Below are 26,308 nucleotides of genomic sequence, written 5' to 3' on the forward strand. Positions count from 1 at the left end.
TATGAAAAAGGCTAAAAACTATGTGAAGATTTAGGCTCACTGTGTTAACTGCAGTGTGCTTCTACTGCCCCCGTGTGACAGATGAAAACCCAGTCACCAGTACAGAGCCAAAATAAAAGTCCAAACTTTTAAAAGCGCATATTAACTTTACAGCACTTCATGCTCATCATCAAAACACCGAAAGATCCAAAAGCAGTGAGAAATCTTCAAAGTGACACAAATCTGCATTTCATCTCTTTTGCATGTCTCAAATTCTTTGCTGCATTTCTCTCTCGGGTTCAGACAAAGAACCATTTGTCTGAGATGGAAAGCCATTTTTACTGACCAGCGAAGAGAAAAAGAGCCACTCTTTACCTTTGGGTGCCGTACTGTCTTCAGTACAACAGGTCAGTGAAAGACACTGACAATGTCACAAAGCAACTGAAAATCAAACACTGGGAAAATCGTGAAGATGCAATGTTGCTGTGCACCACATACTGCTGCTGCTGAGAGGCATACCTCTGCACTCACTTTAAACACCTTCAACATGTCTCTGAGAATGAAATCGGCTGAATTTGAATCAGGTATCTTTTTTTTTTTTAAATTACATCAAATACAAGCAACTATTCCAGTACATATTCTTTGCATGCTATAAAAATGTGGAATTGGTGTATGTTGCCGCAGAGTAAAAGAGACAAATCTGATAAGTAAATTGTTAGATTTTTTTAAAGATGTGATATAAAAAACAAAAACGTTCACGATGAATAGACATTTCTCAGTAGAAAATATTCAAATTAAAACATTTATTTTTGTCTTCTTTTGTGTCTCACTCGTTTGATAGCAACTGGGCAAAAAGCTTTACCCACCAAAATCTGACAGAGTAATAAGGAGACACACCGCACACCCATTTTGAAATAGTTAGAATCTTAAAGAACTGAATTAGGCAATTTTTTATTTATTTATTTTTTACTTCTTTTTTTTTACATCAATGACACTTGATTAAGCGATGTAGGCAGCTTTAATTTTTCAATACAGCAGACACTCCCTCATAACATATCTTACAGTTAATTGTCGGTGTCTGAACCACATAAAAAGATTAACACTGATTATTTACACCACACATTCATCTTTTAAAAGGAGGAGGAAAATGATACCAGAACACCTATATTTATTTGTAATCTAGGTAAACCAGTCCTTTAAGATGTAAAACAGAGAAACGTACACACAAGTTAAACGTAAAGTAACCTACATATTTACAAATGGCCTCCAACTGCCAGAGTTTTAGGTCGAGTTTATCTGTGAGGAAGAACTACTGCTGCCGGAGCTCTTGGTTTTCTGCCCTCTAGTGGCACTGGGCTGCCGCTGCACTCTCTGGCTGGAAGCCTCCCTGCTCTTCTCACTGTGGCTGGTACCGGCTTTACTGCGCACTCCTGAAACGAAGCAAAAAAGAAAATGCACTCAGGGAAAGGAGGAAATAAATGTTTAGGTAACTGTTATAGGACTGCTTCGCATATACCATGCAATATGGCATTTTAGAAAAATAAAAATGGAAATAATAATGACGGGGAATGAGAAAGTGCAGCTGATAAAACAGCTAGTTTTCTTATATACTTGACACTAACTATGAAGTGGCGAGAAAGTGCCCTCAGAAATTATGAACTGCAAATATAGCATGTGTCAAGAGACCAGACTATTTTACTGGTGAAGGAAGAAAATATTTTTTTATTTTTTTTTATTTTATTATTCTTCAGCACAACTGAAGAATAGACAACCCGAACTCTCTTTAGCTGTTTATTTAAGTAGCCTTCAAGAACATTTCTCTAGGCTTCTGAAGAACATTTGTTTTCTTCTCTGTCGAGATGATTCAATACCACTTCAATAATGGTGAGGTCAGAGTTTTAGGAAGGCCAATCCATGACCGATTTGTGTTCTAGTTTGTGTTTTTCTATCCAGGTATGATTGTGTGCATTGGCAGTATGTCTGGGCTCACTGCCATGTGGGAAAAATAAACCTGTTGGCAGCTAGATTTCTTTCTTTCTTTTAGCTTTCCAGATGGGACTGTATGGTGGATCAAAAACTGACGGTACTTTCTATGTTCTCAATTCAAGAGAATATTTTGACACGTTTATTTAAAGTTTCACATTTGATTCATCACTCTATAAGACCTGATGCCACTGATTTTCAGTCTAGGTCTTTTGAAATATGGCATACTTCTGCATTTTCTCTCTGTTTCCCTTCCTTAAGAATGGCTTCTTGATGGCCACACGTTCCACTGAGCATATTTCAAATGAGGCTTCAGCAAAGAGTAGATGGATCAGCTGAAGGGCCAGATCCACCTCTCAGGTCCTGTGTCAGTTGTTTCTGGAACTTTTTCCCTATGTCTTAAACATATGACTGTCAGATACTGTCCATGTACCGCAGACAGTTTTCTGACCCGCCAACTTCTTGGTTTGTCCTTCACTTCTCCAATGTTAACTTTGGCATTTTTTAAAGATCCAGACAAAGAATTGTTTTCTTGAATATTTTACAGGTCAGTTTCAACTGGCTCAACAGGAAAGAAAAATAAATAAATCACACCTTTAAAGATGATCAACTACAAGGACTGGACTGAAAAGGAGTGAAAAAGCAGTCAAAGAAAAACTCTGAAGGACCTTTAGAAAGCCTGGAGCAATATTTCTTAAGACCACTTTAAAAATACTGGAAATTACCAGTACTACCCCTCAGATTCCTAGAAGACATGCCTACAGAATCAATTTCAAAACCCTACATCATTATATTCTTGAAAAACCTTTAGGTCAAGGTTAGTGAGATTAAAACTCACCCGAGAGTTTTAGTAGAATCACCTATGGTATCAATTTGAAGGTGCTATGTCGCTTCGTTCTCAAGTTATTGCATTCACAAACTTAAGTGTCCACACTTAAGTCCACAATATCCCATAAGCCTTAGCAAAAATAATAATACAGGAAAAAAAAATATATATATATATTGTTCCAGCTGATAGTGATATTGTTCATTGTTTTACAAAAAAGTATTTCTATAGCGTTTATACTCTCCATTTGTACTATAATCACAGATTTTAGCATTCTTTTTTTATTTTGAAATTGCTTCTTCAAGTTAAAGTTCTGTGTGTGTGTGTGTGCATGCATATATATATATATATATATATATATATATATATATATATATATATATATATCACTAAACTGATTTAACCATTTAGAAACACAAAATCAAGCCATTGGGGTTGCTTAGGGTTAAGGTTCTTAGCAAGTCAAATGTTTAATCTGTTATTTAAAAAGTCATAAAAAGCTTGGTGCTCGCACACTTTTCTCCGCTTTATTTGTCAAGTTTAAGTTTCTGACCATTTATACTGAAGAACACTTCTTCAGTAAGTGAAATCCTGAAAATAGAACTCAGTAAGTGCATATTGTATGAACCAAGTCAAGATCCTCTTTTCTTGTTCCGTCACAGGTTAACCATCACACAGCAACATAAAAGACTTTTTTTTTTAACTTGTAAATTCAAGCTACTCTTGTGTAAAAGAGTCAATAAAAAGAGTACTTCAGAGTTTCTTTTATAACTTTCTAGCCACTTAAAAACAAAGGGAAAAAAATCCACTGCACGGTGAATAAATCTCCTTGAGTATGAAAACATCCAAGGGCAAATTCAATTTTTGCGATCCACACACAATTGCATGCATGCACATATAACGAAAGCACAGCATGCAGTTTGTTTTCCAAAATCCTGCTCCATATCAAATGGCACATAAATACAACTTTTGTTAATGAGTAAGGCAAGCAAGTTGGCAGATGGAGGTGATGGACAGAGTGCAGCAAAAGGGACCTTGAGAGTGAGGAGAACTAGTGTCTTGGGGGCCGTAGACCACAATCTTAGTGTTGACCCTTGTGGCTCTGGGGCCTGCTGCTGTGGGGGGAGCTGCGGCAAGTTTAGGGCTCTTTCCAGAGGCCAAAGAGTCCTCTTCTTCAGGAAACAAGACACACAGAAAAAAAGACAGAAAGGAAAGAACTGACTGGGATAGAGAGGAAATCAGAAAAGCCTGCAACACAGTGAGGATGAGCAATTTGTAGATGAGTTTGCATGACTATGCCTGTCTTCAGATGCCCTCCTTTTATGTGGAAAACTGTGCTGTGTGGGGTGAAGTGAAGATTGGATTTAGTTAGTGAGGTGGGGTAAGGGAAGAGTGCAGCACAGAACCTCTGCTACAGCACGTACAGAACTTAAATGGAGGAATGTGATTATTTCACACACTTAAAAAGCAAAGAGAGGAGCAAAGAAAGGATATAACATAAATTGTTAGAAAAAAAAAACAACTTTAACATTCTGAGTCTTTGCATCAAAAATCATATCTGTAGCCACACACACGCTTGTTGTTATCAGAAATTACTGTTACCAACAACTGGGCTTGTTTGCATTGGAAAGTAGGTTGGTCTTAGGATCCCCTCTGACCAGTCCTCTTCCCTAATGTTCTATTCTTGGACCTTTGATGTTGTCCATTCCCACCAGATCATACACCAATCAAGCATAACATTATCACCAACTGCCTAATATTGTGTTGGTCCACATGGACTCCACTAGACGCCCTAGAGGTGTGCATTGGTATCTGGGACCAAGAGGTTAGCAACAGACCCTTTAAGTCCTTTAAGCTGTGAGGTGGGGACTCCATGGATCAGACTTCTTTGTCCAGCATATCTCACAGATGTTCGATTAGACTGAGATTTGGGAATTTTGATAGTTTATACAACAATAGTTTATCGATTAAAAAAAACAAAAAAAAACGACATACATAATTTATGCTAATATAATAATGATTTGTGGCATAACTATGCTACACTTTACAAAAAACAGTGATGAGTTCTTTCTCCTTCTAGCCTTGGCTTTCATTAAAGGTGCAGAGTTTTATATATAACTCAACACCTCAAAGACTAAGGAACTGGTTGTGGACTTCGGGAGGTCCAGAGAAGGTCCACTGCCGGTTCAGATAGAGGGGGAGGAGGTGGAGGTGGTCAACAAGTACAAGTACCTCGGGCTGTGGGTGGACAATAAACTGGACTGGTCATGCAACACAGAGCATCTGTATAAAAAAGCCCAAAGCCGACTGTACTTCCTCAGGAGGCTGCGGTCTTTTAACATCTGCAGGAAGCTCCTGAGGATGTTTTACCAGTCAGTGGTTGCTGGAGTACTTTTCTATGCTGTGGTGTGCTGGGGGAGCAGCACAGCAAAGAAGGACTCATCCAGGCTGGAGAAACTGATCAGGAAGGCTGGCTCTGTGGTCGGCATGAAGCTGGACACTCTGGTGACAGTGGCAGAGAAAAGGACACTAAAAAAAACTGCTGGACATTATGAACAATACTGGGCATCCTCTGCACACGGCCATAAACAACCAGAGGAGTCTGTTCAGTGACAGGTTGCTTCTCCCAAAGACAAGAACTAACAGACTTAAAAACTCCTTTGTCCCACACGCCATCAGACTGTTTAACTCCTCTCTGGAGGGGAGAGGGAGGGGAAACAGGAGGACAAAGGAGGGGGGAACAACTAAGCTGTAGTGCCTCTTCACCTCACTGTGCAATACTTTTGTTAATAGTCAATGGTGCAATAGACCTCAATACTTGAAATGTGCAATTCACTTGTATTTTTATTTTTATTCCTATTTATTCTATTTATCCCCTTCATATATTTTATTTATATATGTCTCTGTATTTATATATGTGTGTGTGTGTATATATATATATAATATTCTGTAACTGTAACTTCTGTCGGTGCTGTGCTTTTGGAAACCGAATTTCCCAGAGGAACCCACCCGAGGGATTAATAAAGTTCTATCTTATCTTATCTTATATTGACAAAAATGTGAACCCACAATGATTAAAAAGAGCAAAACACATCCTGAACTTTTCTGACTTTCAGAGGGTTAAACTGTAGGTGACAAATGACAGCCCTCTTTTCCTAAGTCAATTGTGACCTGGGGGGTGACATCTGAATCTTAACTAGTGTTTGTGGCTGCTGCATCCTGGACTGACCAATGGTGGGTTAGGAGGACCCAACAGAGGGGGAAAACAGGAACGGACTACAATAAAGCAGTATAAATGGGGAGACTAAAACTTCCCAGCCTGATTTCTGCAATGTTTCTTAGTTAAAAGAAGGTAGACTATGTGAGCTGAAAGATAGTCAACATTTAAATGACAAATATACATAATACTTTCAGTTGCATTACATCCCATTCTTCAGATACTAACCTCTGGCTTCTGTGTGCGCTGTGGTCATGCTTGTGGTGTGGGCGCCAGCTGAAAGGTCTCCACCACAGCTTTCAGCTACCCTCTGTCCTGCACACATTGCCTTCAAGGTCTGGAAGACTGCTTGAGGAGCCACATTCATCTTCAGCAAGTCCACTATGATTCTGTGAGGAGGAGGAAGGGGGTGAGGACATAAAACCATGGTCTTCCATGTAACCCACAGATAAGGCTATTATTAGACATACTTAAAAACCTCCTGATCCACAGTAATTCCTGCAGCCTGAGTAAGTTCGAACAGCTCAATTTCTTCAGCGCTGAGGACTTTCTTCTTCTTTATTGCATATTTCTGCACGTTAGATGTGACAACCAGCGCAGGGGAGTCAGGGGCGGAAGGAATCGTTTGTTGTGCTTGTTGAGACATCACTAATGAACTGAGGGGTTAGATTAAATAAGAAAGTAAAATAAGGTGCAATGACTAAAAGACAATACAGCGTAAACAATGAGAAACACGGCGTAAGTGAACTTCCTCTCCGAATCAAAAATATCAAAATTTATCAAAAATATAACCACAATGAGACTTAAATGATTAACACAGCAAACGCCTGGTTCCTTAAAATTAAAATTATACCTACCATTACGAGCGAAATGCTCAACGTTTAGTCGCTTCTGTTTGAGCCAAGCGTGACGCGCCAAAAATACGTCATTGTCATGCGTTTCATACGTAATCCTCTCAAAAATGAAATAAAATAAAAAAGTATGTTTTAAAAAGTTACATTATTCAGTTGTCCGTCACGTCTTCATTTAAGATTTTAAATCCGTGCTTTAAAACCCCATATTAATTTTAAAAACTCTTTCCAGGAGAAAATCTTGCCGCTACTCAGCTATTTTCAAATGCCCCTGGTTGTTTTTGGGGGCAGGGTATTTTTTCGTAAATTGAACATAAATGACTGTAAATATATAGGCACGGTAGCCTATGCTAGTAGAGATGCTGAAAGAGCGAAAAAGAACAAAACCGGAAGTGCTTCTGGGGATTGTCCTCTCAAACCTGCTCGGGTCTCTGCGCCGTCGTCCAAGAATGGCCGCTGCTGCAGCAGGAATAAACAAGCAGGGCGCCGTAGCGACGATGGAGCCCTGTATCCGACACGGGAGAGGAGCTAATGGGAGCACGGTTAAGGTTGTAATGTTGTCACTGCAATCTTAGATCCAACTACATGTCGATCGGTGGTGTTTGGCTATTTTGTTATGTTGAGCGAATGACCGACATCAGGCTTGCCTCTGACGCTTTTGATTTTGGGCGAACGCTGCTGCGTTGGCGTCGTTGGCAGGAGGATGTCAGAGCTTTATTTTATAGATCGGACCAGAGTCATGTGTAAACACTGTTTCACAAGACGATCTTTTTTTTAGCGCTGCATTATAAACTTAGACTGGTGCACGTTGACATGGCTGGTATTTGTGCCCGCATCATGCTAGCAGATGAGCTGGCTGGTCTTCCGTCGGTAGTTGGCGTCAGTGCTAGCTGTTGTTCACTGCTGCAGCTCCTCTGTGAGGGAGCCCAGCTCAGAGTGTGATCGTGTCAGAAGATGCTTTTCGTACTGCTTTCAATGTATTCACTTAAAGATCACTGAAAGTAGAAATCAGAAGTGTTATCCAGCTGTAACGCTACAGGTCAAGATGACTGCATCCGACTAGTTATTGTTCTGTCTGAGACCTTATAGAGCATCTCTCTGCAGTAACCCAGAAGCATCTGTACCCTCCTGTGATCGGGTGCTTTAATACTGGTATTGGTTTATTTGCAGGTGCTGGAATGTGGTGTTTGTGAGGATGTCTTCTCTCTCCAGGGGGACAAGGTCCCTCGTCTTCTGCTCTGCGGCCACACAGTGTGCCATGACTGTCTAACCCGGTTGCCCCTCCATGGCAGAGCGGTCCGCTGCCCCTTTGACAGGCAGGTCACTGAGCTGGGTGAGTGATGTCATCACGCTTTCCAGCATCGTGTATATAGCGGACACTATATGTGTAATAACTGCTATATAAATCGTTGTAAGTGAAATTCAGTGGCTGAATCCTGAGACTGATCGTTCTTCTAAAAACAAGAGCATAAAAGAGCTTTCAAAACCAACTAAGAACCTTAGAACAACATCCTGTGATCTTCACATTTCTCTTTATTTGACTTCATGCAAGCCCCATTAAAAAAGAGACTTTTACCCAGAAGTTGTGAAAAATTGAAGTTGTCTTTATTACAGAAAACATTATTCTTGCTGCAGAAATCCATCATCCAGTTGAGGCTAAGGGTGTTTTTGAGGGCATGGAGCTCTACAGTACTTGCATTATTTGCCTTTCAAAGTGAGTTTGCTTTCTTCACATTTGCTTAGGGGACTCTGGAGTTTGGGGTCTAAAGAAAAACTTTGCTCTGCTTGAACTCTTGGAGAGACTCCAGAATGGAGCGACTAACCAGTCAGGAATGGCAGAGGACGCCTTGAAAGGCATGGGAGAAGTAAGGCAGCTATGATTTTACTGATAAGAGATGTGTCACCTTCACACCTTCTGCATGCTTTATCCTCAATCCATCTTTTTATAAACTAGTGTATAATTCGCTGCGACGAGGATGAGAGCCACACAGCCTCCATGTACTGTACCGTGTGTGCCACCCACCTGTGTGGCGAGTGCTCTCAGCTCACCCACTCCACTCGCACACTGGCCAAACACCGGCGGGTGCCACTGGCTGATAAGCCCCACGAGAAGACCTTGTGCCCTCAGCATCAGGTCCATGCCATCGAGTTTGTCTGCCTGGAGGAAGCTTGTCAGTCCGGGCCCCTCATGTGCTGTGTATGTAAGGAGTACGGCAAGCACCAGGGCCATAAGGTAGCTGGAAAACTTGTTCCCATATTAGATATAGTCACTGAAAAAGATATGGTTATATATATATGTTATATTGCCCTATTTTCCCTAACAGCATGCTGTTCTTGAGACTGAAGCCAATCAGATTCGTGCATCCATTCTGGACATGGCCCACTGTATCCGAACCTTCACAGAGGAGGTGTCCGAGTACTCGAGGAAGTTGGTGGGCATCGTGCAGCAGATAGAAGGTGGCGAGCAGATAGTTGAGGATGGAGTAGGCATGGCACACACTGAACATGTAAGACAAAGGGCTTCTTAATAAAACACGAATGATCATGCTTCTGTTTTGGCTCTTAGATCTTTCCCATGTGTGCTTCAGGTCCCCGGCACAGCAGAGAGCGCCCGCTCCTGCGTCCGAGCTTACTTTGCAGATCTGCACGAGACCCTGTGTCGGCAGGAGGAGATGGCGCTGAGCGTGGTGGACGCCCATGTAAGGGAGAGGCTCATCTGGCTGAGGCAGCAGCAGGAGGATATGACCATCCTGCTGTCTCAGGTGTCCACCGCCTGCCTGCACTGTGAGAAAACACTTCAGCAGGTAGGAGATGTGAGGAGTACTGGTGAGTTTAGGAACTTGTTTCTTTCTTTTCCTCACCCCAATTAAGATCAAAGCTGTGGTGATTTTGGGGAAATGCTTGCGTAATGCCGTTAAAGGTGTGATGTGCGTTGCTTCTTTTGTCTTTTAGGACGACTGCAGAGTTGTTCTGGCAAAGCAGGAGATCAACTGTTTGCTGGAGACGCTTCAGAAGCAGCAACACCAGTTCACTGAGCTGGCAGATCACATTCAGCTGGATGCCGGCATCCCAGTCACCTTCACTAAGGTACACGCTGTCGCTGCTCATAGAAATTTGCTTCTGTAAACCAAATGTGTCGCAAAAAATGGAAAGGCCTTGGGTTTTCCTATAAATGTAGTAATGACACTGAAAATGTCTTTTCAGGACAACAGGGTCCACATTGGTCCAAAGATGGAGATCCGCGTAGTGACTCTGGGGCTCGATGGCGCTGGAAAAACCACCATCCTATTCAAGCTGAAACAAGACGAGTTCATGCAGCCCATCCCAACCATTGGTAAATGCACTTGCAGTTTAATGGTTCACAGAGTCACTTTAGAGTCAGGATAATACAAGTCTTTCTTTTTTTATATATATATATTATCCTATATAAAGCTTGCTTTTGATCTTTGTCCAAGGTTTCAATGTGGAGACGGTTGAATATAAGAACCTAAAATTCACCATCTGGGATGTGGGTGGGAAGCACAAGCTCAGACCCCTCTGGAAACACTATTATCTAAACACTCAAGGTATGTTTTGTGCTTTCTGTGCTTTGGATATTTATAGCATGTTCTTGGATTTAACTAGTACTTTTGTGTGACTTGGACCACTGACAGGTGAAGTGAATAACTTGGAGCATCTAGTTAAATGCACAGTTTAGCTGGGAAATCTTGGCTTTGTGTGTATTTCACTTTGACGCTCACAGACGGTATATAAAAGACAAATGTAGTCACGGTGCCCATTGGGTCCAGTTTTAAGGCAGAAGTGAGGTCCAGCAGAGAGCTGATTGCAGGTGGTGTGGATACCCAAGTTTGTGAGGCGATGTAGGATTTTTAAAGTCATTCAATACTGTATTTGCATCTGCTGAAAACCTCTGGGAGTTTTAATCTTGGTAACACTGACTTTAATAGCAAGGTCAATGGTCAACTTTCAGAAAATAGCATATGATTTTCAAACATCCATTTATCCATCTGCTAGGTGTCTAAAGGTTTAGCACTGGTGACCACCAGTATTTTTTGAATGAAGCTCTGGAGATAGTGGATATACTTGACAAAAGATGTTGAAGATGGAGCTGTCAGCAGGGGGTATATAGGAAGTTCACAGAGAACACTCATAGATGTAGTGAAAGATGACAGGGTTAAACTGACAGAGGAGGATGCTAGGGTAGGGTGACATGGCAGATGATCCCCTGTGGCGACCCCTAAAGGGAGTAGCCAATAGGAGTTCTCTACAGATTGACTCAATTTCATAGGCAGGCTCAAGGGTGTGGTGCCAGTGAGAGGTCAAATGCACTGTGATGTAAGGAAACACCAGCAAATGGAGAAAAAAAACTGTCCAAAAACACACAACCGAAATGAAAATAAACACAACAAAATATCTTTACGGCGACAATAATGTGACTGAACAGCTGCAGAAGTGACAGAAACCAAAGCATGTGTAGGGTTGAAACGAAACACATGTAAAAGAAGGGGAAGATTCATCAGTGATTTGAGGGAGAAAATGTTGCATTGTAGTGTTTGTTACAATCACATAACTCACATAATACTCTCGATACATGTTTGCTATTAGCCGTTTGCTGTCACTTTCGCAGCAGTTCCATCACATTATCGTCTCCCCAAAAACACTTCCGTTTAGTTTTGTGATTTAAAGAAAAAAGTTAATTCTTTTATTGATTGATTTTTGGTGTGAGCTTTGCACAATTTGTTTCTATTTCCATTGTGTCTTATTGAAATTATGTTTTGTGAGCTTTTGTAGCGTTTTTCTCGTTGCTTGTGTTTTGTAAGTTCCAGTTTGTTTGACCTCTTAGGGCCAACGTAAAAGTGGCTATTTGAGTTACTTCAGTTTTTTGAAGCTCTGAGTTTGCTTCATTTTTCAGCCCTATAAACTGCTGCTTTGTGCCAGCTTCTTAAACATTTTTTAACAATTCCTCCTGCCACAGTCTAAAAACTGTTCCGGTATGGCTCCGGGCATACAACAAAGAGCATAAGGCACTGACCGAGAATCCAAACTCCCCAGATCCCTATCCAAACAAAGGTCTGTGGAACAAGCCTGATCCATGGTGGCCCTATCTCCCCACCCAAAAGATCCTAGCTAATGTCCCAGTGCATGATTCCACAGACACTGGGACTGTATCTGACTGTTCAGAGCTGTAGGACTTACAGTGTATTAGTGTGTGATTTTACTGTTTCCCTCGATCAGTGTATGTTGACTTTAAGGTTTCTGAGAAACATTTGATCCCTATCATGTCACTAAAGCATTGCAGGTTTGAAGGAAAAATCATTGTTGTTCATGAGTAAATAGACCTTTGCTTGCCAGACAAGCTTTTTGACTCCGTGCATTAAAAAAAAAAAAAAAAGAGTAATTGATTGGCTTTTTTTGTCATCTTTTTCGCAGCCATCTACTTCTAACCCACAGTACTGTGTAAAGTGATGGAATCATTAATGTTGTTACACTGTATCCTCTGCAGACCTGAAATATCTCCGGGAAATGTCAAGGCAATCCATCAGATAGTTGACATTTATGGTACAGACTGAACCATAAATGTCAACCTCTTTGTGGTGTGAGCGGAAAAGTCAGAGGATCACCAATGTCAGCCGGTTTCATCCTTCGGGATCCATGCATATCAAACCAAAAAAAAAGAACGGCTGACAGTGGCCACTGATGGGTTAAGGGAAATCACGGCACACCACAGAGTGATTGGTCAGACAACAGACCACAATAGTCTAGAGGTACTAGTAAAAGAGAGATTTTTTTTTTAATTTCAAATTCCTGGCGGGGTGTAAAGAGATGTCTTTGTTGCACCTTCAATCTGTGTGTGGTTTCAGCACAGGGAGGGAATTAAACAAAGTTAGAAAAATATACCAAAATAAACCCATCGGTTACATTGGCTAAATGAGAAACAGGTTGATTTACAGCCTCACTAAACTGTGAGGCCACACAGCGTGGTTCTGGCTAACAGCAAAGCAAACCCTCATTTATCTTGCAAAATTTAACATATTCCAGCTATCATGAGTTTATTAACTTTAAAGTGTAGGCATGTGAAAGGCTTGTCGTTTACTTTAAAATAAATTGAGGACAATACAAGCACACTGGCTGAAGTACATCAAGCATGGGTTCTGTTCAGAAGGAAGAATACCAGACACATTCACTTGGTCTTAACATAATCTACAAATAACCTTTGATTTATATATTAGAGAGCTCCACATTTTTTGTCTTGGACTCTACTGAAGTAGCTTTGTGCTTGACTCACAGTTTAAAATAATCCTTATTTTATGAGGTGCGGTGATGGGCCTCAGGAAGTTTTAGCTGTTTTCCTTTAAGCAGGCTTTATTGTGATCAGCTGCCCCTCAGGAACAAGATTTACCCCTCACCCACCTGCATAGCATGTGGCCATTTTTCAAACCTTTGTGGATATTGTGTTTTTACTTGATTTGTTTTTGTTTTACATTGGTTGCTTTCCATTTTTCATTTTAGGTTTTACCTTTTTGGGCTTTTAGTACATAGGACAGTAAAGACAGGAAAATGAGCTCTTACAGGTTGGCTAAATGATGCCCATGTCAGGCGGGGTCCCTGTATAATAGGCTGACTTGGTGCCAGATGTGATTAAAAAAAACATAGAAGCACAGAAGCCTGTAGACAACTGTGCTGTTAGGTGCTAAGCTAAACTGTCCACAAATTCAAGTGAACAGCTGTCACCAGGCGCTTTGTTGCCAACATTTCAGTTGTTCACTAGCATACAAACAGTTGCATTACTGTCCTGTTGCTGGTGTTTAGTAGCAATACTTTCATCCTGGGAAGTAGCAATAGTTTCCCAGAGAGTTTGTAGTGCGGAGATCTGGTGGAAGTGTATTCCAAAGTCTTACGGGTAGGTTCTGTGTCCCATGGTAGTCGGGTGAGCAGGTATAACAGACAAAAGAGAAAATGAAAAAGAGCAGAGTGGACAAAAGGGTGAATACGTATGGAAAAGATCAGATAAATATGGAAGAGCGAGGTTATGAAGGGCTTCGAAAGTAAGAAGGAGGATCTTAAAATTGATTTGTAGGTGAACTGGAAGCCAATGGAGCTGTTTAAGAACTGTTGTTATATGTTCAGTGGATCTAATTCTGGATACAATACGAACAGCTGAATTTTGAATTAACTGCAGTTTATGGAGAGATTTATGAGGTAGACCATAGAGAAGAGAATTATAATAATATAAACAAGATGTGACAAGAGCATTAATAAGTATGGCGGTAAAGTGGTGCTGTTTGGAGAAAGTGAGGGATGCCCAGGGATGCCCAGGCTTATTGCATGTTTGGGCCGTCTTGACATCCACTCATGAGTGTATCCACTGTGTGGCTTTTCCATGCAAACTACTCCACTGCAGGCTAGCTTGCCAGGCTAACCTGTTGGGCAGCAACCCTTTGCTGTGTGAGGCTGCTACAGCACAAGGAGAAATTGTGATGCGCAATGATTTGGCCACAATGCTGTGCAGAGACAGACCCTCAGCCCATCGCTACTGCTTTCCCGTTGCTGGAGGTCCACGGAGTATGTGAGGGTTTCCCCCCCTGCTGATGTCACCCTGGGAGGTGATGCTAATGAAGTCTGAACTTTTAGCTCATAGGAAATATTTGAATTTATTTTTGTCACATTTATACAAGCATCACCCTTCACAGCATTTGTATGATGGAAGAAAGGGAAAGGCATCATAGGTCTGCTTTAACAGTAAACCAGATGTAGACAACTGTTCTGAACTGAGCCTACTATGACTGCACTGGGGAGAAAGCACCTACTGCTCTTAACAGAAGAGGGGTGGTGTCAGCCTTTTAGTGCTACATGTACAAAACGTTGTACCCATAGCCATAGTTGTTGTCAGTCTTGATGAGAAAGGCGTACAGACCACTATTGGTAAATCTCTTTCTTTCAACTCTCATATTTGTGCAGCGGTGGTGTTTGTGATTGACAGCTGCCACCGGGACAGACTCATGGAGGCCCACAGTGAGCTGGCCAAACTGCTGACAGAGAAGGAGCTGCGAGATGCCTTGCTGCTCATCTTTGCAAATAAACAGGTAGTGTAAAGAAAAAAAAAAAGACACGTAATCTTGATTAAGCTCAGATGCCAGGTTGCATCACCTGTCCACTTTACAGGACGTTCCCGGCGCTGTGTCTGTGGAGGAGATGACGGAGCTACTAAGTCTGCACAAGCTGTGCTGTGGGAGGAGCTGGCACATTCAGGGCTGTGACGCCCGCAGCGGGATGGGCCTCCACGAGGGGCTGGATTGGCTCTCCAGACAGCTGGTAGCTGCCGGCGTCCTGGACGTCGCCTAAATGCCGCCTCCCTCCACATGCGGACTCTTTTCACTCTCCCCCCCAACCCCCTGAAATCTGAACACAAACCCCCAGCCTCTGAGCCTGGTTCATCAGTTCTCCAAAAACTTTTTAACATGAGCTTCACTACAAGGCTGCAGCTTTAAACCCGACTTCTCCACCTTTCCATCTCTGAGCACCATTGTCCACACAGAAAACAAAAGACGTATATATCTTCTCTAGCTTCGTAATATGGGAACTACAAATATGTCTTCAAGCCTGCCCTTCCTGCTACTCCCGACCTCTGAGAAATAGTCACTGGACCTAAATCCTGAGTTGAGACTACGTCCTCCCATCCTGCTTTATGCCTTCATGTGGCTTACACACTTCATTTTTTCTTCATAGTTTAGGTGATGAGCTGTTTATCTGGCATTTATAGCTTTTGAACTTAGGTCCAGTTAAATGTTAGACATGCTCCTTGTGCCCTGACAAAGTGAACTGTGTCTGTTTTTTCTACCCCACATGTTAACTCACCATAACCCTCCAAATATGTGACCTTGAACTGAACTAAATGCACACCGGTCCATGTTGTGATGATAGTATCATTTATGTATGCTTTTTAGTGCGCTTCAAATCGTCCTGTTTAGTCCCCTTTCAGTTTATTCCAGTACACTTGCAGGTTAAGTGAGATGGAACAGAAACATTGCTATGGTGTAAAGGGGACCTCTTATGCACACTTTCAGCTCCATAATTTTAGTCTTGGATTAAATTTGGAGTAGCTTTGCATGATTCTCAAATCAGAATACTACATAGTCATCTTATACTGGGGCTTTGGTGACAGTCTGCCCCACCACTTGGACTTTGCTCCAAAGTAAGGTTTCAAAAAGCTTTTTATTCCCCCATGGAAGTTCTAGTTATTCCACTTCCTTCCATAGATTTCAATTCAGGATTCTTTGGCTGCCACACGTCTGCAACAAGCTGTTTTCTTCTGATTCACACCCTTACACATTACACAACTGTATGCCTGCCATGACCATATTAGGATATCCTCTCACGCTGGCATCATAAAGAGCCAAACTTATTATAATGTCACCAATAACATACAAATAGCAGAAAGGAAGGAAAAGCATAATAGGTCTACTTTAAATGAACACAGTGGCTTCAAGCAGTCTAATGTTCAGATTTTGCCTGGTCATCTACCGTGAGCAATAGCAGCTGATTTTTTTCTTTGGATCTTTGTGTGCAAAGTTTTTTGTTTTGTTTTTAAGAGTGTGAACATATTTAAAAGCCACAGCTGGTAAGGTTTGATTTGAATGTAGTGTTTTCTGTTACTAAGCAACTGTTTACTGAGCTCACTGATGAGCGGGACGAGCAGACTTTACTTTGATACAAGCTGTTGTGGGTTTAAAAAAAAAAAAAAAAAAAAAATCAGAGTTTTTAAATGCACCGACTCTGCCTCTGTTTTGTTGAGCGTACTGCACGCAGAATTTGTCGACTGCACTCGTCTGCCGCCTCGCTCCAGAGTTTCCATTTGAAAGCAAATGAACCACCTGCTGTTTCTTAAGTAGACTATGAGTGCGAAAGAAAAAAAAAAGTCGTGAAAATATTCCTCTATCCTACACAAGTTTTCTTTTATGTTTTTGTTTTTCTGGAGTGCTTTTAAGATGGTACACCGGTAATCAGCCTTCAGTAATTCTGTAATGTGAAAGTAGTGAAACGTTAAACCTAACACTTACACTTGTCTTGTTATTGAGGAACCATCATTTAAGTTTGATCTTTATTCATTGCTATGTAATGTTAACTATTTGTACTTATGTATAAAAATATTTAAACAACTACAAAAAGAAAAATGCACGTGTGAAAAGCCTTGACGCATAGTTTGCGACATCATTTCAATTTGTTTTGGGGTTTTTTGGAAACGTAGAAGCACAAAGTGCATTGAAACCTTTGTTACCAGTGGACTTGAATATGGCTTTTGTAAATTATACATAATGTGATGCTCTATAATAAATTTATTCGACTGGTAAAGTGACTGATGGTTAAAAAACACCTCAAGATGAACATTCAAAGCACTTCTTACTACAAATATTCTTCACACAGTCACACAGCACTTGTCTCTATCATTCTCTCTCTCTCTCTCTCACACACACACACACACACACACACACACACACACACACACACACACACACACACTCTCTCTCACACACACACGCACGCATCGGGGCAACTCAGGGTTCAGCATCTTGCCCGATGATACTTCGACATGTAAACTGGAGACACTCTTATAACAACATTTGGTCTTCTTTAATAAATCGCTGTACATTACATGACAAAGGCATACAATTACTTTATGGTGATGTTAATAATGCTGATGTCTTCATATGGCTTGTCAGTCTTCGGGTTGACTTTGGCATTGGAGATCCTCTGGACTGCCTCCATGCCTTTAGTGCACCTCCCAAACACAGTGTGCTTGTTGTCAAGCCAGGGCTGCAGAAAAACAGAAGCACATAAAGAATTTAAAAAGAAAAAAAAAAAAAATCACACATATGTTGATCTTATAAGCACTTGTTGTCCATTGCTGACCGAGGTCATTATCCTTAACTAAATAAAAAGCATTTTAGTTAAATAAAAGGCAAAAAGCAAGACATTTGAAAAACACAACTAAGTTAAACGAGGGTGGTGCAGAGGTTAGCACCGTCAAATCGAGAGGGCTTGGATTCAGCATCTGGGTGGAGCCTTCTTGTATGCTGTTTGCACACTCTCTCCGGGTACTCTGGCTTCATCCCACAGTCCAAAAATATGTATGTCTTACCTAACAGTACTGCCATCCTTGTTTACACCTTGGTTACTCTAACTCTCTTTTCTGTCTTCCTCTAATGTCCATACAACTTCAACCACTGCTTGCATCATCACCAAAACTCCTTCCATTGGATTCCACAGCCGTCCTTCAGCAGCTCCACCGACTTCTGGTAGATTTGATTACAAGATTTTGCTCCTCGCATTTAAGGAGATTCACAACCTCACTCCACAGTACCTCTCTGAGCTGCTGCCATTTGCACTCTCAGGTCTTCTTTCTATTTCAGAGTCCCTCCTTCCCATTTAAATACCATATAGAGCCTTCAACTGTTAAGCAGCTAAGAAAATGCACGGATGGATAGAACTAACCCCAAACTAACCAAATTTAAGTCTTAGTCAGATCAAATCTGTCAACACAACCTGCAAAATGAGGCTTTGGTGCACATTTATCGAGACTTAGGTGGATTTTTTGTTTCTGCATTAAACCAATGCTGAAACTATGTTATAAGTGCAAACCTTCTCAAGCATACACCAGTAACTACTCAATAACCTGCCCTGCTCTTCTGACAACTGTAGCTACATGTGGTTTGGTTCAGCCTGCAATGTCATTGTTTACTCCTATTCATGTCTGGTAAATATTTTCTCCCCATACTTTTAAATTGACTGGAAGAGATTTGCTAACTAGAGTTTTGGCACCAAAACTGCAAAGCAAGACGGGTATAAATGCTGATTAACCATTATGTGTAGTAAGCTCTGCATAGAGTCAACACAGAATCTTTATCCTGAGAAAAAAATCCCCCATATAACAACAAAAAGACTCAAACTAACAATTCATAAAAAGTCAATTGAAAACTATATAAAAAACAAACAAACTCAAAATTAAAAAAAGAGAATTACTATAGTTTTGTTTTATCTCAAACTTCACCCCCCATTTAGAATAATTTGTGTATTAAACCGTGAGTCTGGCTCATGTAGTGATGTTGTGGATTTTGAAAACTTTGGTAAATGTGATGCACCAGGTCTGTGTAGGCTTCCGTTACACTCTGAGTGCCTGACAGTATTCGTGTTTACTGTTGCCATGTTACACAGAAACAGAATGAAACCCAACACTCTGCTTGGTCATTTACATGTAACGTTACAAGATTGCTGACACTGATGCTGTTCCAGGAGCGACACCAGACTTTGCTGAATCCTGCATTTTCTGCTGCATTGCAAACGGTGTGTTAATATAAATTAAAAATGACTTCATCTGTAGTTATGGTGAAAGGAAAGTGCACAGGAATTTTTAAGGTTTTACATATCAAGATGTAATAAAACATTATCTAGGTGTTATGAGCACTTCGGTAAATACAACCTTTCAACATTTCAAGCAGGTTGAGGTGTGGACTTTGGGTGGTCCATGGAAACACCTTGATTCTTTTCTTTTTAGTCATTCTGTAGTAGGTTTGCCACTGTGCTTGGGATCATTTGCCTGTTGCACAACCCACTTTCACTTTAGCTGTCAGACAGATGGCTTCACATTTGACTCTAGAATAACTTTGGTTTACACAGAAGTTTCACAGTCAAGTGAATGGCTGAAAGATGCCCAGGTCTAACCATCACCTCACCAATTACATGTTTAGGAGCTGATGTGAGCGGTTTGCGCTGCCATGCCATTTGGTTTCACCAAACCTGACACATTATGACCATAAGTCCTGAGATTTGTTAAATGAATATGAGACAGTGTCATATTTTGTTCTTCGTCTGCGGTTGTTTTGAGCTAATTTACCCAATTACCTAAATTCTTTTTATTATGACCTGTTAAATAAAATCTTAGAGCCAATAAAGGGTGTAATTTATATAATCTTTTTTTTACCATAATTCTAATTATAAGTTTGAAACGGTAATATCACCATCTTACATGTAGCTGTCGTACTTTTTCAGAAAAGTAAATTGACATCTTATTCACACGATGATAAAATACACGTCTGAAAGTGGTTTTAGTTGGGCTACTTACAGTGGGTACCACGGTGATAAAAAACTGTGAGCCATTGGTGCCCGGGCCTCCGTTTGCCATGCTAAGTGTGTATGGGCGGTCGTGTCTCAGCGTGGCGTGGAACTCGTCTTCAAACTCCCCTCCCCAGATGCTCTCTCCTCCCATGCCTGTTCCTGTGGGGTCTCCAGTCTGAATCATGAAGCCCTGTCAACGACAAAGAGAAAAACACTCAGAGCCAGAATCCCACAGTTGATCGCCAAGCTTCATAAAGAAAAAGGACAACGTACCTTGATCACTCTGTGGAATATGTGGCCATTGTAGTATCCATTCCTGCTGTGGACGCAGAAGTTCTCCACAGTTTTGGGGCATCTAAAACCAAAGAGAGGAAAAGTTCTGTTCCTGTCTTCTAAAGTGAAAGGAGGAGCCAAAAGCATTCACACTGAGGACTTACTCCACAGGGAAAAGCTTGATGTGGATGTCTCCCATAGTGGTGTGGATGATGGCACTGTCAGACACTCTCTTGGGGCCCTCGGCCTGCGTGGCGGCCATCACCTCTTCTTTTGAGGGCTTCTCGTTAAAGATGTCTCTGTCGGAATCGGCGCTCTTGGTATCCTCTGGTTCTCTCTTCGAAAACTTCAAAAAGAGACGACAAAAAACTTATAGTAAGATAGGAAAAAATGCAGCGCTGTCACTTTGAAATGAATGCCTTTCTGTCTCACCAAGTAAAAGCGGTTCTTCTTAAAAGCACTACAGAAGATGGTTGGGTCAGGCTCTACGTTCTGTAAGGCAGGGTTGTCAGAAGCTTTCATCTCCACAGTGGGTGCCACTTGCATGGCCTTTGCAACACCTTGGAACAAACTCAGCTGAACCACACGGATGTTCTCCAGCTTCCCAAGGATCCGCACACATCTAGAAAACAAGAAACACAGGGCTCGGGAGTTATATGTCTATATAACTCTGTATGTGACGTTATCGCATTTGATTTCATTAGTTTGTATACTACAATTAAAATACTCGTTTACATCTCTTAAACATTATTTTATTACGAAACACAACTGTGATTCAGTCTCCACCTTCATTTGTGAGCATACCTGTTAGTTTCCACATTGATGACCTTGATGCCCAGCATGGTCCCATACAGAACAAAGTGGCCAGTCTCATCAAAGATGATGTTTGCCAGCCGGATACCATCCACCTTCTCTAGTTCTCTCTCCACAGCCATCCGCCTCCCAAACTCCATGTCAGGAAGCTGCTGTCTCATCTGCTGCAGCTCTGTGAACATCTAAGACACATATAGCAGCTGTGATTGGTGTGCAAAATTCATAACGCTAGCAATGATCCAGGCTGAAAGGTGAATGGCAGGTTACCGTTAATGATTCATCAAACACTCGCATTAGTTTTCCTGTTAGGAATCGGAAGATCCTGACTTTCCTATCAGAAGCGATGGTGGCCATCTTCTTCCCATCGGGGGAAAAGGCAAGGCTGGTGGGATAGGTTTTGTGTTTTGCAAATTCATACAAGTCAGTGTCCGTTTTGTATTCCCAATCCACATGTTTGGGGAACTTGAATTCATTTGGAAGGCCTGTCCAGTACTCCAGCATTCCCGCTTTGTCAGCAGACACAATGACTCGAAACTTGGGATTCAGGCGGATTTGGGAAAGCGGTGCGGAGTGCATTTTGTCAAAGACATGGAGGGGGTCGTTGCCTCCCCTGCCATCATAGATGAAGATTTTCCCTGTGGACTTTTCTGAGCAGGCTACTGTGCAGATGGCATCTCCAGGATTATAGATCCACTCAGACTGGCCTGGATGAAAGCTACATATAGACAGATCACAGTAGAGAAACCAATCAAATTAAAGGAGAACTTGCACTCCAAATCTATCAGCAGTAAAAACATTATTGTGTCTGGCCAGAAAATCTTCATTTAGACTCACCCCAACTTCAGCATATTGATCATGTCAAAATTGACCACGTCAAATACTTTCATGGCCTGATCATCACCAACGGAACAGAAAAGGGCCCCTTCCGCACTGACCGCAATGCTTTCTATCACACCTGGGCAAAAAGCAAGAACAGTGTTTATACACATCCTTTTCACTCATTAAAGACATGTTATATTATAAGATACAATGCACTGGGTCTCCATAACTTCCTCTCAGTCCAGTGCCACTAAGAATGTTAAAAAGAAGTTATCACAAATTAAGTTCATACCGAGATGACTTCGAAAGTGTTTGACAAACTCTATCCCCTCGTCCTCCTTCTTCTTCCAAAATTTGACATGGCCATCCTGGCTGGCAGTGAGGATGAAGTCTGACCTGAAACAGCACAATGTTATGGCGTTATTTCAGCTTCAGCCCACTTTTCCCATCCACATCCCATCTACTGATGGAGTTAGACAATCTTTATCTGAAGTAAAGAGAAAATAAAAAATCAGGATTGCGAATATGGATGCATCAAAGTTTTTCTTTGTTTGCCTGATTTGTTTTGGGGGGGTTGTCATTCAATTTATGCCAGGGAAACAGATAATAATACAATAATACACTTTCAGGCTAAAAGTGATAAGACCCAACAGATAAATGTTAGCCATTACTGATAAAATGTCATCTTACAAGCTTACAGGTCAACAGCAAACAACACAGCTTATATCAGCTGATGGAACTTCATTGTTATTACAGATACAGCACTCAGTGGCTTTTCAAACAAACAATGAACAGACACAACCAACTAATAACATGTAATACAGCCTGCAAGGTTCCTCTATAAACAGAAGGCTGCAGGAAATTGGCATGCCTTGTCACTGGAATGATAGAAAATACATCAATAATAATTATTAAAACGGCTGCCCACTCTTAAATGAAAGAATTACTAAATTCTGGTGCTTCGTTTAGATTTCCCAGGTGATGGTATCATACACGTCACCATTTTAGGTTGACTTTCACGTTGGCACAAGCATGAATGCTAACACTGGATCAGCACAAAGAAAATCCTGGAATATGAAGTATGCTGGCAATACTAATAATTGATAGTTTAGGCATTTTAACATTGCATCGCTTTTATTAAGGTGGTTTAATAAGCTGGATGTAAGCGAGTAGTGCTGTAAAGTGGAAACGCTTCCTCACGTATAAAGGAACGTTTCCTTGTAGCTGCTGACTTACTTTGTACAAACTAAGTGTGTGATGACGTCCCTGTGCATATAGCTCCGTTCATACATTGCAGCCGACGGGAGGTTGTCCAGATAGACACGCTCGTACTCGAGTACTGAGAGAAACAAACACACACAGAAGTTAACGGACGGCGTTTGGCGCTTTATTAGCAGTGATTAGAGAGCAGTCGCAAAAAGCTGCCAGTGTGCCGAATGAACAGCCAGAATCCCACCTTTCCTTTTCTTTGCCTTTGTGGCTTCGCTTGGCATGGGTCCAACCCACTCGGCATCTTCTTCGTCCCCATCCCCATCATGATCATCATCTACTTTGCGCTTCAGTTCCACATTCTTTTCAGTAGCCGCCATTGCCGTGATCGCCCGTGTGGTCCTTCCGTAAATACAGTACTTCCGTTCAGCGCCTAAATCTCTGATTTCTTTGTGCAGTTGTTTTTGTTTCAAGTCTAAGTTGCTAAAATTCTACAATTATTAATTATAAACAACATGTTATGTGTCTCACCTTTTCTCAAGAATGCATAATTATTAGGATTAATGAGATTACGCTGTAATTACACGGAACTTGTTGTTTCCAGAGGGGCTGTTGTGATAGCGCACTAGGAGCGATCCAAAAATCTGTTTCTCGGGGTGAAGTACCGAGCTAGTTTTGGATTGTTTTGTCATCAACACTCTCGGAGTTTGATTCACGTGCGAATAAAAGCTTTTTATATATTTTATGGAAACAGAAAAAAAACAAATTAAGTGACGTTCTTTGAAAAAAACGGAACAGAAAATCAATAATTAAACCGAAACCCCCTATGTTCTCGGAAGTAAACAATCAACTCATGTATCGCCAATATGGCTGTAAAGAGTGAAATGTGAAATGTATCACATTTAAAGTTACCTACTGTAACAAACTTTACTATCTGTATTTTCGAGGAACCCAAAGTTCAGATCGTGTGAGAATATATTTTTTATTCTGCTAACAAAACACAGAAACGTAGCGGCAGGATGAGCAACATTTACATTCAAGAGCCACCAACAAATGGGAAGGTAAGCGCCCGTTTACAATTTGAACTTCAGTTTTTTCGTGCATAATGTTGCGGATTTGTAGGCACCATTAGCTAGCCACTCCTAACACTGTTTAGCTCTGAATGTATAATTTCGTGGTCTTTTCGCAGGTCCTGTTAAAGACAACAGCAGGTGATATTGACATTGAGTTGTGGTCCAAGGAGGCTCCTAAAGCATGCAGGAACTTCGTGCAGCTGTGCATGGAAGGTAAGAATTCACCAAGGAAGTGCAGAAACCACTGGAGAACAACGTCAAATTCAGTTTGCGCTAAATTAGGCCGAATTATTCCAGGCGTGCCCTTAAAATATATTGGTTTGGTCAAACTAGCCTCTTTAAGCATTAGGCCATGCGCGTGTAAGTGTCATATTTTTATCTTATTTTGAAGATTATTGATGGACTAAATGTGAGTAAATGTTGAGTCTTAGCCATCGTTACTTATATAATTCTTGTAAGCAGAGAAATGGCTGTTATGAGTGTACATAAGACTTTATTTAATCCCAGAAACTATATTCAGCTGAGCACTGTCTTTATTTAAATGTCCTTGTTGGCTCAGATTTCTTGAGGGAACTGTTGTTGCCTTATTGTTTATTTAGTATACAGTATGTCTTGATCTTCTAGGTTATTATGATGGTACAGTGTTCCACAGAGTGGTGCCTGATTTCATCGTTCAGGGGGGAGATCCTACTGGGACAGGGGCAGGCGGAGAGTCCATCTATGGCCGACCATTCAAGGTGAGGCTGCTTTTCTTCTCATTTTATTTTTAATTCTGAAGTGGATTTCTAATTCCTATGAGCAGGTGACACTAAAATACGATGTCTTCTAAACTTTCTTTCGCCTTTCAGGATGAGTTTCACTCTAGGTTGCGCTTCAATCGGAGGGGTTTGGTTGCCATGGCAAATGCAGGGCCACATGACAATGGCAGTCAGTTTTTTCTCACCTTGGGACGTGCAGATGAACTCAACAATAAACATACCATATTTGGCAAGGTAAATCTGTAAGAACATGATGACTTATTCTCTATCTGTATTCATGATTGAATGCTGTCTTCAATGAATATATGAATATACCAAGATGAGTGGCGTTTTCCCCAGGCAGGATGTGCTAAGAGTGTGCCTGACCATTTCTATTTTCTGCAATCCCCACTCCAGGTCACTGGAGACACCGTGTATAACATGCTCAGATTAGCAGAAGTTGAGTGTGATGGTGAGGAAAGACCTCTGAATCCTCACAAGATCAAATCTGCTGAGGTATTTTAGTTCATTCTATTTTACCTGCTCAGCAATATGTTTATCTAGCTTCTGTAATTTAAGCTTTTCTTTTTGTCTGTCCTAGGTGTTACATTCTCCATTTGATGACATCATACCTCGTGAAATAAAGAAACTCAAAAAGGAAAAGGATAAAGAAGAGACGAAGAAATCACAGTCAAAAGCCACAAAGTGAGTGCTCGGCCTTCATCTGTCTTTCTGATTGAAACAAGATCAAGACTGTACCCAGGAGCACCTGCATTTTTGTACATAAGGGAATATATTATGCTTATTTCCATATCTATATATAGATATATATTTTCTTGCACTTTACTAGAGTAGCTTTGCATGATTCACAGTGTAAAATATTACTCATTTGTCTTGTACTGAGTCTTATACTGGACCTTGGTCTATGGTTCATCATTTATGTAAAAAAGGTTGAACCTTTAAGGTAACCCATTCTATATGCCAATGTTTTTAGTTACCCCCAGTGTTGTTGCTCCTTTAGCTTATCACCTGCCAGAAGACTACAGAGGTCATAGACCACAAAGTTATTCTGAAGTGAAATCAAGTGTTTACAAACAGTGAAAGTGTCCACTGTAGCTGCTGTTTATGCTTCTCATACACCGATCAGGCATAACACTGACAGTGGTCACACTGATTATCTCTTCATCATGGCACATGTTAGTAGGTGAGATATGTTAGGCAGAAAATTAACTTTTTCCCCCCAATTGATGTTAGAAGCAGGAAAAATATGCAGTGGTCAGTGTCATTGGCGGCCTGGCTTATAAGGCTTATTGAGGCGCGAGTGATGGCTGGCCCGTGTTTCAATCCAACAGTTGAGATACTGTAGCTCAAACTGCCAAAAATGTATTGCTGTTTCTGATAGAATCACAATACACTGT

The 26,308-nt window shown here is 41.1% G+C and overlaps 4 protein-coding genes across 4 annotated transcripts in view; 2 read left to right on the forward strand and 2 right to left on the reverse strand.

The window, feature by feature from the left end:
* Positions 1-912: 912 nt before the first annotated feature.
* On the reverse strand, positions 913-6,946 carry mzt2b (mitotic spindle organizing protein 2B). The gene is made up of 5 exons (XM_085464327.1): positions 6,863-6,946; positions 6,476-6,661; positions 6,234-6,394; positions 3,823-3,960; positions 913-1,409 (listed from the first exon to the last, which is right to left on the reverse strand). The coding sequence occupies exons 2-5, from the start codon at positions 6,649-6,651 to the stop codon at positions 1,261-1,263; spliced, it is 624 nt and encodes a 207-aa protein (XP_085320453.1). The 5' UTR covers positions 6,652-6,661; positions 6,863-6,946; the 3' UTR covers positions 913-1,260.
* Positions 6,947-7,259: 313 nt separating this feature from the next.
* trim23 (tripartite motif containing 23) lies at positions 7,260-17,210 on the forward strand. The gene is made up of 11 exons (XM_085464326.1): positions 7,260-7,404; positions 8,027-8,189; positions 8,600-8,721; positions 8,811-9,089; positions 9,181-9,363; positions 9,445-9,660; positions 9,809-9,943; positions 10,061-10,190; positions 10,312-10,422; positions 14,816-14,940; positions 15,020-17,210. The coding sequence occupies exons 1-11, from the start codon at positions 7,306-7,308 to the stop codon at positions 15,197-15,199; spliced, it is 1,743 nt and encodes a 580-aa protein (XP_085320452.1). The 5' UTR covers positions 7,260-7,305; the 3' UTR covers positions 15,200-17,210.
* Positions 17,211-17,463: 253 nt separating this feature from the next.
* ppwd1 (peptidylprolyl isomerase domain and WD repeat containing 1) lies at positions 17,464-23,674 on the reverse strand. Its single transcript, XM_085464325.1, has 11 exons — positions 23,328-23,674; positions 23,108-23,210; positions 22,164-22,267; positions 21,887-22,007; positions 21,320-21,767; positions 21,044-21,234; positions 20,672-20,861; positions 20,404-20,585; positions 20,240-20,321; positions 19,974-20,156; positions 17,464-17,668 (listed from the first exon to the last, which is right to left on the reverse strand). Exons 1-11 carry the CDS (start codon positions 23,458-23,460, stop codon positions 17,525-17,527), a joined length of 1,881 nt encoding a protein of 626 aa, XP_085320451.1. The 5' UTR covers positions 23,461-23,674; the 3' UTR covers positions 17,464-17,524.
* A 236-nt stretch (positions 23,675-23,910) lies between these two features.
* The window catches only part of cwc27 (CWC27 spliceosome associated cyclophilin), a 31,745-nt gene continuing 29,347 nt past the window's right edge, over positions 23,911-26,308 (forward strand). Inside the window, exons 1-6 of the mRNA XM_085464328.1 lie at positions 23,911-24,141; positions 24,270-24,366; positions 24,778-24,890; positions 25,002-25,145; positions 25,308-25,406; positions 25,492-25,595. Of these exons, the coding sequence (XP_085320454.1) occupies positions 24,100-24,141; positions 24,270-24,366; positions 24,778-24,890; positions 25,002-25,145; positions 25,308-25,406; positions 25,492-25,595 (599 nt within the window). The 5' untranslated portion in view covers positions 23,911-24,099. The remainder of the gene's footprint in view (positions 24,142-24,269; positions 24,367-24,777; positions 24,891-25,001; positions 25,146-25,307; positions 25,407-25,491; positions 25,596-26,308) is intronic.

Source organism: Copadichromis virginalis, linkage group LG7 (assembly GCF_057382275.1).
Source record: "Copadichromis virginalis isolate Kocher_CV1m ecotype Utaka linkage group LG7, C_Virginalis_male_GT1.1, whole genome shotgun sequence".
Taxonomy (NCBI): domain Eukaryota; kingdom Metazoa; phylum Chordata; class Actinopteri; order Cichliformes; family Cichlidae; genus Copadichromis; species Copadichromis virginalis.